Genomic DNA, 11386 nt, shown 5'->3' on the forward strand with positions numbered 1-11386 from the left:
TGAATGAATGAATGAATGAATGAATGAATGAATGAATGAATGAATGAATGAGCAAACTGGATAAAGTACAGATTTATGTAAAATTACTATTGCAACACAAGGGAAATAATTGGGCTTTCTTATAATGTTAGATGGAGAACTTCATACTTAATACTGGTTGTTACAGACTTGCCTGTTTTGCAGCATTCACATTAGTTTTGATTGACTCTCTTCATTTTAGGTAAAGAGTGTTTATTTATTCTCATTATTCTCTAGATTAAATGGTAAAAATTACTTTTTGTGTAGCAACAGACCAAATACAGAACTTGTTCAGTTAATATATTGAATTTCTGATCAAATTAAAATACATTTATCATTATTAGCGTTTTCGTTAAAATACTGAGTGTAAGATGAAATGAGCTCATGCTTTAACTACTCACTATAGCACACACTGACCTTAGTACTGCCTCTGAAAAAGATAATGTAAATGCAAATATCTCTCGATATCTCCAGCATATGTGACCACCACAACTTATGTAGTTTACTGTTAGCAACACAAAATGCTGCTGTCATTTTTGCTTGGAGCATTTATAACTAATCTAATCAGGCTGTGATTCCGTCATTTTCTAAGAGGCTGCAATCATATCTACAACAGCAAATTTGATTTTGACTGCTTTAAGCTAATATAGTTACTTCTAAATATATTCCTTCATATTTAATAAATAAAATCACATACCTCTGTGTATATTACTCATATACTGGGTGATAAACCAATAAATAGTAGTGCATAGTTAATTGCAAGGAAAACATGTTTTCACCACATCGTATTAGAACCTGAAAGGTATGATGGGCATTTGCATTTTTTTAAGTTACACCTTTTATTTTCTGTTTGCCTTTTCCAGTTCTGCATGTCGAGAGACAGATATTGAAGTCTATCCAACACTTGTTCTCAAGTGTCCTCTAACAAACAAAAGGGCTAACTGCATTACAACTGAGATTAAATTACAAACCAAAATGTGTAACAATGCGTATCTTTTTTTAAAAACTCTTTCATCTTTGAGTCCTTATGAAGACATGCATGTCTGTGACTGCAATGTAGACATACAAAAAGGATTTACATTAGTTTGCCTGACATATAAACTTGCTGGTACCAAAAATGTCTCTTAAGTACCACAGAAGGGAGCCCGAGTACCACCAATCGTACAAGACTGGTGGCAAACTGTGACATGTTGTTAAAAATCAACACATGACATGCTTGGACAAGTAAAAACCTCCCATAAATAGCGCTCTGTGAGCTGAGGTAAGAGTGCAAGTTTAGACTTCTCCACTTAGTTTGATTTAGAAGATTACGGAGCAAAAGAATCCCCAAACAAACATGGAATAGTCCAAAAACATCTGAATTTTAAAACTAGTTGATTTGTGAAAAGGGGCTAATGCTGAACAAGTTCAATAACGTTAAGGATTCATTTTTAGATATGTTTAAAAATTCTGACATTTATTGGAACAATTGAAGGCAGCAGGAGGCTGTTTTCCAGGGGAAATGACGCAGTGACTGTTTGACTTTCAAAGCCTGCAGAATTCAGATGTTCTGGTTCTTTCAGCTCTACCTGCTCATGTTTCACTTTTCTTGGAGCACAAGTTTTTTTTTTTTTTTTTTTCCATTCCCGGGTCGCGGACTTTAAATCTTTCAAGTTGTCGTTTCTTTTGGTATAACTTTTTATTTTTTCTCAAATTAAACTATATATATATGAACCAGTAGCTATCATTTTAACTAAGGATTTATTCGCAGCTTTTCATTGTCAGCATTTACTGCCAGGTAGAAATGGGAGTGGTCCTGATCGCTGGTTAATTTTTAAAAACATTTAGGTTTCGATGTTTTTTTTTGTTTTGTTTTGGGTTTTTCTAACACATGTGATTCAGTATGCTTGTATTTATATATGTTGATATACGATAAATTGTTTATGGTTCAAGGAGCTTTTCGGGAAAACTAACGCGGCTTTCTGTATAAACTAGTTAATTTTAATCAAACTAACGCGCGCGGCCCTGAAGCTTGACAGCGGAATTAAATGGTGCAAACTTCAATTAGTTTATCGACCAAAGCGCTCAAAAGAAATAATAATAATAAAGCCCCACTGATTTCATCTATATAACCACATAACTCAGATAGAGGGAGAGCCAGCTCTTACCATGATTAGTGTCTCTGTTGGTTGTCCAGGGAATAAAAGCAGCCTGCTGCTGCTGCTGGGGCGCCTCTCTGTGTGGTAACCTGTCCCTCCTCACACAGAGCAGATGACACGTTTTAATTTCTAGTGAAATCTATACAAAAAAAAGAAAGAAAGAGAGGGAAAAAATCTGATCTATGCCAGACTGATGTCATTGTAGAATTATAAATATATATTTTCTCCTTAAGGGAAGTGTGACAGTAACTATGGAGGAATCTGCCCTGGCCAGGTAACACACCCCAAGGCATTACAGGCACCCTGACGCAGCAGTAAGATAGATGGCGGTTTGTTTTGCAACCATAGAGCGCAGAGGACAAACTGGAGTTCCTTTTTTTACTTGAGACAAACACCCTATGTGTTCAGACTTTCTTTTAGAATCCTAGTCATTTTGCAAATAAAAGTTTTGAAGGTAAGGATGTTATAACGTAGCCTTTAAAAGATGCTGTTAACCATTTTTGCAGATTTTCTGCTAGACCTTTATGTGCAGGAACATGAGAAAATACCACACATCATTGCCAATGTTGTGAAAATAACCAGCTGCTTCTTTGTCTCTCCTTTTTTCATGACTTATTGATGAGATGCAGTAACTGAGACCTGTCTCCCCCTTTCCCCTTATGAAAAATTTAGACATTGCCTGTAACAGTTCTTTCTCATTCCTCCACTGTTGTTTCTTCTCTTAAATTTGGATTTTGGGATTTCCAGCGAGTTCAAGCAAAACAGTCACATGCTTGAAGGCATAAAAGAAAAAAGAAACACAGCTTTCAACTTTAAGTTAAAGTCAGTGGATTTCAATCAATTCCTTTTGTTTTATTTTAGTAAGTAGCGTTTGTCAAAGCATTTGGAGGATAAGATAAGATCTGGTCCTTCTGGAATTTTTACAGTTTCTGTCAAGAATTTACAGTTGTAGTTACAGACTTGCACAGCCAGCAGCTGTTCTCCAGCATGTGGCCTCCTTTTGTACCAGAAAGAAGCATGGCTGGAGACATCTGCGATGAGAAGGAGTCCCTTGGTTCATTTGCAAATTTTCCCTCTTTGAATTTAGTAGAGGAAAATACAAACTTCATGAGCTAAACGTGTATTGATTCAGATACTAAAGATGGTTTCTGCTGTTTTCTCTTTTTTAACCCCCCTTTGTTGGGCTGTCATTTCCTCCTGACTCTGTGCTGAGATGAAACCAAGGCCACATATATAGGGGAGAAACAACCTGTTAGATTCTTTTAAAATCATGTAGGCTACATTTTTAAGGATCTAAAAAAGCACGCACCAACAAGTCAAATCTACCAATGTGTTTGTGTGCACCATAATTGGCATTTAAAATAATCAGACTAATTTACAGATATTTACAAATTTATCATATCTTTTTGTTACAACCAAATTGGTGGATCCAACATAAGCTTTTTGCAACAGTATTATTATATTTCACTCATTCTTACTGGATGCGGGATGCCTTTCTAGAACACATTTCTTAACCTCTTCATATTAACTTTCAAGTCAGGGTAAATTAATTTCCTTTTTAATTTCTATAATATTTTTGTCTTATTGCTACTTATAATCATCAGTTGTCCAGTGCCAGTTGCTTTATTACCGTACTTGAGTTTAAAATCTGAGTTTTGTGCTTTTCAAATACATTAACTAAACTGTACTTTAATAATTTAATAACTAATTCAGTGGCATGCCCAGGGTCTTTGTACATTGAGCAGACTTATTTAAGTCTTACCTGCCATCCATTTTGTGAAGTGCACCAGTACTGCCTTTATTAAAACACCAGCACAACACATTGGTGCCACCTTACACAGTTAGTATGGGAGGTTTGCAGGTTTCCTGTCTTTCGTCATCATTGTAATACAATTATTTTCCGTTTTATCAGAATTTAGACCTGTTTTAAATATGTGGGATAGGCTGCCATGTGTCTCTGTTTGGATCTATGAATTATAATTTGGATTTTCTGTTCTCTTTAGAGTAATGGGTTTTTACTTGAAACAGAAATAATTACATACATATCAAAAGACAAGATAAGGCAGGCAAGAATTTAGTCACCAGAAGAACAAGACAGATCTGGAACATTTCAAAAAAGGAGGTGGGCTGTCTGAATACATAAATGGATCCCAGGTGCGCTCGTTGTAAATTGCTGAACAGCACATTTGGGAAGGATGATAGAGCAGGCATGGAGTGCAATAAATGTAAAGTCAGGAAAATCCATCAATTGCAGCTGTAATTTTCAAAAAAGCTTCCTCTACAAACTTATGCACACTGACATTTTGTATTCTTCCTTTTTTTAACCTTGCTGTTATTGGTAAAACATTTCCAAACTTAATACTATGATCTCTTAATGAAATGTGGAAAAAAGGCACTGAGGATAAGGGCACTTGTTGCAAGCCAAAAAAACAGGTCTTTGAAAAAAAAAAAAAAAAGGAAAAAAGCCTTTCTATATCTGTTGAGTATCAACTTTTGCATGCAGTTGCTTGGAACCGGGCACCACTGATGCCTTGACCTTCCAGGTTTTCTCCAGCTCTTCTCTGAGCCCCTGGTATTTCTCTAGTTTCTCATGTTCCTTTTCCCTGATGTTGCAGTCACTTTGTATTCCTATGTCGATCTCAACAGCTTTCCTCTGCTTTTTGTGTACCACCACAATGCGGGTTGGTTTGCTATTACCATTCGTTTCGTCTGTATCTGGAAGTCCCACAGGATCTTGGCTTGATCATTCTCTACCATCTTTTGAGGTGTTTCCCACTTTGACCTTGTTGGTTTCCAGCCCATAGTCTGCACAGATGTTCCTGTACACTATTCCAGCCACTTGGTTATGGCGCTCCATCTAAGCTTTCCCTGCCAGCATCTTGCACCATGCATTTATGTGCTGGATCATGTCTCAGGGGGCTCATTACATGGTCTGCACCTGGGGTCTTGTCTGGTGTGGTAGATCTGGGCCTCTATTGCTCTGGCGCTCAGGGTCTGTTTCTGTACAGCCATGATGTGTGCCTCTGTGCTGTCCTTCAGTCCATGTTTGTCTAGCCATTATTAGGATTTCCAGATATCCGCCACTTCGGTTATGTTTCGGTGGTACATCCCATGTAGGGGCTTACCCTCCCATGGTGGAACCTCTAGCGTCTCATCCTCTGTTCCCCATTGTCTGAGACATTCAATGAGGATGTCATCTGCTGGAGCCTTGTCCTTGATGTAATCATGGATCTTGGATGTTTCATCCTGGATAGTAGCTCTTACACTCATCAGTCCTTAGGTTCCTCTTTTCGGCTAGGGTACAGTCTCAGGGTACTGGATTTGGGGTGGTACCCTCCATGCATGGTTAGGAGCTTTCGTGTCTTAACATCTGTGGCCTTGTGGCCTGTACCTCCTCCTTTGGCCAGCTTATTATTCCTGCAGGGTGTCTCATTACTGGTAGAGCTTAGTTATTTATTGCCCAAGATATATGTGGTATATATATATATATATATATATATATATATATATATATATGTACCATTATTAGCCCTGTTTTCTAAGATTTATACAGTATACTATATGCCTCACATTTCTCTTTAGCACACCACAGAAAATATGAAAATAGACAGAATGGTTTGCCTGTCCTCCTCTCCTGACACTCCTTGAAAACTCCTTGCCTGCTGTTTACTGCAAACCTCCAACTGTCAGCTGCAGTGCCCTGAGAGATGCCTTGGGGAAGTTCAGTGAAAAGAGTAAAACTAGACTTTTATTGCACAACTGATAGCGTCTCTGCACCAATACCTTGCTTTTCATGCTAACTGCACACTAGGAATCTACATGTTTATAAATAAGGACACAAAACTGAGCAATCTTGATTGTTAAGGAAGATTGAGTTCATTTGCAGTTTTGATTCAGTGCCTTGAAATTATTCAGACAGCTTAAACTTTTTGTTGTTTGTCCCATTGGCACCAGGACAGTGTAAATTACAACTTTGAAAGGGGAGCAAAAGAAATACATGGTTCAGCTTAGTGAAATGGTGAACTATGGAAACATATATCACAGTATAATAGGAAGACCATGTATCAAAAATGCAAAAAGGCAACAGAAAAATCCTACCAAGTGTAAGCATTATTAAATACTTTCAAGACAAAAACCAATTTTGACATTCGAGTGAATTTTAAAAGTCCCCTCAATGTATGTTGGAGACACATTGATCATACTGAATAAGATGCTCTCGCAAGATAAGAGTTAACAGATACCTTCTGTTATACTGTAGATGCAAAATGCTAAGTGTGGAAGAAAACTATCATTTCACATCATCCTCAGCTCACCATCCCTACAGGGACATATGATGGTGGCAGCATCATGCTGTGGGGAGGATTTTCTTTGAGCCGAGAGGCTGGTGAGATTATCAGAACATTTGTGCGGCTAAAAACAAATCACACCTGAAAAAAAAAACACACAAAAAAAACAACAAGAAGGGGCAAGACTTGAGATTGAGGTCAAATTTATTTTATTAGTTTTCAGCAGAACTAGTAACCAGGATATGCAGCAAGAGCAGCAATGTAATGGCAAAACATGGAGTTTACAACTGTCCTCTATCCAGAGTGAAGGTATTTCATATAAACTATGTAAACAGTTGCAGTCTCTATCAAACCTGGTGGAGACAGAAACTAAAAGATCTGCAGGAATAATTGCAGCGTGATGTGGCTTTACTAAATATTATTTTTAAAGGGGTTTACTAAAAAAATGCATGGCAAATTTTATTAGATGCAGTATATCATTATCTGTTTACTTTAAAATTATGGAATATTCTGTGTTAATCCATATTAAAAATTGTATTAATTATTTTATGTCTATGGTTATGATTTGACAAAATGTGTTGAAGTCCAGGGGTGTTAATGCATTTGCAAAGTACTGTAAAATAAAGCCAAAGGAATTGTTTGAGACAGTCATCTGAGAGAGGGATTATTAAAGCCCACGTGTTAGAACAGAATAATGACTTGCATATCAAACAAAGTAGACAGTTGAGCACAGTCTTCCCTATGATTCGACACAAAAGACCTTCAACCTTCTCATCTCTGAGTTTACACAGTGGACACTGTTTGACTGAACGCCCCCTCAGTCCGCCGGTAAATAAAACATGTGATTCACTGCTGCTCTTTTCTGTTACTGCTCTGGCCATTTAGCCTTGCATCACCACAGCAACCAGTGCAGTCGATGGGCGTGAAGCTTCAAAATAAAGTTCTGACTTTCAAAGCTGCAGAATATTTCTTGTAGTGGAAATGGTTATTAATTTCTGAAACAATCAAAGTATCCTTTCATATCACACACAAGGGTGGCAAAGTCAAGAAGGACTCATTTCAGCATTGTATGACTTCATATACTGACTTGCTCACTTTCAGCGTAAGTCTATTGAGTTTGATCTGCTGCCCCTCACTTGAAGCTGTCTGTACCTTTTTGCACATCTCTGGTTTTGTCAAAGGAGCATGGCAATAAACAAAGCTTCTTAGTATCCAATGTTTTTTAAGGTTGCATTGTGAAGATAAAGAGCAGCCATGTACAGAGACATAGGCATACCACAGTATAGTTTGTGGTACAGTAGTTTCTAAGTGGAAAGTATATGCTGTAGCTTTAACATCATATGCATTTTCTAACTGATGTTATTCAGTCTCCCTTTTGAAAGCAGGTAGGCAGAAAATAGGCGGGTGAATGATTAAGTGCTACTAGAATGTGATGAAGCTGCAAAAAATAGGTAAACAATAAGATGTTGCTGATGTAAGTATGAAAGAGGGAACACAGAAACTGCATTTACGCTGAGCAATAATGCATATCTGCTCAGTCTTTCTCTTACTGAATACCTTTCGGCAAACATGATGTTTTTTAGGTTTCAGCCTCGTCAGTCACTTTTGATATCGAATTCAATGTGCTGTTTGTCAAAAGGCTGAAAGCATGATTTTTTGTTTTTGTTTGCAGAGCTGTCTTTGATGGGCTGTCTGGCATTCTCTGCACACCCTTCCATCTAAGAAGTATTGTGTATGAGGGTTACATATTTCCTGATAAGTCTTAATGGAAAGCAGCAATGTCGTTTTGCATAATCATCACCTGATGTGGAACAAAACAGTTTTAATTTGTTTTGACTCAGGGAGATATTCTACATGAATAAAGAACAACTCTAAGTTGTTCTTTCTTGTAAATCTTTGTATTTTAATGTTCTCTACTTGATTCATTAGTTCTAATTATTGCCAGCAATGAGGCTTTTACAGTCTTTTTCTTTAAACTTGAAGGAAAAAAGCCTGGCAGAAATATATCTAATATTTATATTCTTTCCCTGTTGTGGAATTTAAGCCCCCGTTTATTTTCTTAATTGATGCTTTTCAGTCCAGAACAATGGTGTTACAATAGTAACCATTATTTATTTATTTATTTATTTATTTATTTATTTATTTATTTATTTATTTATTTATTTGTGTTTTGTCTGTGTGCTCTTATAATATAATTTTAGAAATTATAATCTTATAGATGAAGATTTTATAGTGAAGATTTTATAGGTAAATACTCATGTCTTAAAACGTTTGTTGTGATCATTACCTCTATCTTTAGTCTCTAAATGCAGGCAGAGAAAGGCATGCAAAAGTGTAAACAAGATGTTCATCCCAAGACTGTTGAAAAATATGTTCAGGTGACATTTGATTCAACACAATTGAACATACTAATGATTACTCTGAAGACTGCACTCTCAACACTGTTCAAATGCATTTTCTGCAAGGATAAAAGGTTTTAAAACTGAAATGCCTGTCAAAAGCATGTCTCTTTAAATAATGATGTTTTGGTCTGCTAAGAATTGTTCAGCACGTCTGAGACCTTCAACAAATACTTTGGCTCCAGACAGTGATATTCTTATTTTGAAGCAAAGTCTCTTTCAATGAAAAAATTATTTTTTGAGAAAATAGCAGAGTCTATTTTTTCTATCTCATGCAGATCTGACAAAACCCCTGTTTTGAGTAAGAACTGACTAAAAGCGATACAAATTTAGTAAAGAGATGGTTTAGAGAGCAAGAGATTGACCTTTACACATAGACTTTGATAAGGTTAGTTCGTTAAAAGATAATGAAACCAGGGTGATGATTCGCCAACCTTTTCAACAGTGTTTTTAAGTATCTATAGTTCATGTTTTCTTTTGAGTAATCATAGTATATTTATATTGAAATGAGAGTTTATTCATTAATGATGCTGTCGTTTCTATGTTTTCCTGACCAACATGCAGATCTTATAGCATGGAAAAGGTATTTGTACCCTAAAACCAATACATGGGTACTACAGTATCATTAATGATAAACTGAGATTGGAGAATCAAGTGGATGCTCTCTGCACAAAAACTCACCAGCACATGTATTTGTATTGAAAGTTTAGCAATTAATAACAATAATCATAAATTGTAATAATAATAATAATTGGTGGAATCCATCTTCAAAAAATATAAAACACATTGCTAATACATGTGCAAAAATCGTAGGAACATCCCTGAATGATCTACAGGACATCTACAAGGCCAAGATGTTAAAAAGGCATACAAGATGTCCTCTGACCCATGCCACTCTCTGTGGGAGGAGTTCAAACTACGCCCATCAAACGACCCCCTTTTGTCCCTAAATGCAGGACAAGGAGACACAAGAACTCTTTTATTTCTGTCGCTGTTACAATTCTTAATCGGTCACTGTAGTATTTCACTTACTGTTCTCTATCTGTGTGTTGTGCAATGTTTTTATGCTGCTGTTTGACAAATTGCCCCTCTGGGATAATAAAGACTCTTGAACCTTGAACCTTAAACTACACAATCAACTATTGTGTAGTTTATTCACAATACAGGAGGTGCAGCTGTTGAGATAAAGATCTAAACCAGTTGTCCGAAACTCTTCAGAGCAGTTTTTTCAGTTTTAGGTGTATCTCTTTCCCTATACACCTTAATGAAATGGCTAAATACCTTTCTGACATACAGTCAGAGATCTAGAAGGAGTTTGAGACCACTGATACAGACTCTTTGATAGAGTGAATAGAATATAGAGAAAAAAAATTAGACAGAACCACTTAATCAAATGAGATTGATTGGATACTGTTATTGGTTAAGGCCTAGATAAATGGAAGCTTAAAATATATAAAACTTAAAAACAATTTTTTGGGCTTCCATTACATGAAAAATAGAAAAATAAATAAATTTGGCTGTACCTTAACGAAGCATAGTCCTTCAACCATTTTGAAATTCTGAAAAAAATGTATTTAAGTTGTTTTGAGTACTGTGGGTTGTGTATCAACCCTTCAAGAAAAAAAAAAGTAAGTAAAGTTTTTAAAACATCCAATAATGGAAATCTGAAAAGCCCAGCATTGCATTGAAATATTGTACTGCACTTCTAAAAATCCAGTCCAATCAACAATCTTCAGAGGACAGATAAAAGGTAAATATTTTGTAGAATATTTTCTCATTAAATTTCAGTAATACCTAGAGCTTTTCTGTGACGGCTTCAGATTGTTTTAGTTAAAGGCTAATAAAAAAAAGCATCATGCAAATAAAGAAAAACAGCTGGGAAGATCTGTAAAATTTGATGATACCATTTTCTATTATCTACAGAGGAAAAGGGGGCAGACAAGCAGCAAAGGTCCTGAATTTAGGAAGCAATCTCTAAATAGCTCTTTGCAGACAATAAAAATTGGATCAGGGTGTAGAAAAGTTATCAAGGTTTGGAATTGTAACAAAACAATATTTTATGAAATATTACAAATGCATCCCGGTAAAGCAATGGCAGAGAAATAAACACATAACTCCACTTAAGGTGGGAGGAACTGATCAGCAATAAGTCTTGCACTCCACAAGTTTAATAATTATTAATAGCAATAAAAAAAACATTCAAATTAAGCATAGTTGCGATAGAATCTAGCTTTGGAAGGTTTTTTTTTTGTTTTTGTTTTTTACAAAATGGAATGGGAAAATGTTTAGATTCGATGTTAAAAGTGGTTAAGGACAGAAAATCTTTTAGCAGCTGCATAAGACTTCACCCAGGAGTCGATCCACACCTTTGAGCAGAACTAAAACCCCAAACATGCAGTTAGAGCTGGAAAGGAATGCCTAATATCAAAGCATCTGCATGCAGTAGAAGGGCCTCAATGGTCTCTGCATCACAACTAGGACACATTTATCATTTCTGTTTCTATGTTTAACACCCCTCAGTTAATTTCGTCAATCTTATTGTGGT

The 11386-nt window shown here is 36.1% G+C and overlaps 1 protein-coding gene across 1 annotated transcript in view; it reads right to left on the minus strand.

Moving 5' to 3' along the window:
- The window catches only part of LOC107081625 (absent in melanoma 1 protein-like), a 36544-nt gene extending 34150 nt beyond the window's left edge, over positions 1-2394 (minus strand). The window contains exon 1 of the mRNA XM_015369782.1: positions 2166-2394. Coding sequence (XP_015225268.1) covers positions 2166-2168 — 3 coding nt within the window. The 5' untranslated portion in view covers positions 2169-2394. The remainder of the gene's footprint in view (positions 1-2165) is intronic.
- Between the last annotated feature and the right edge of the window lie 8992 nt (positions 2395-11386).

The sequence above is a fragment of the Cyprinodon variegatus genome, unplaced genomic scaffold (genome assembly GCF_000732505.1).
Source record: "Cyprinodon variegatus isolate N-32 unplaced genomic scaffold, C_variegatus-1.0 Scaffold38, whole genome shotgun sequence".
Lineage (NCBI taxonomy): Eukaryota > Metazoa > Chordata > Actinopteri > Cyprinodontiformes > Cyprinodontidae > Cyprinodon > Cyprinodon variegatus.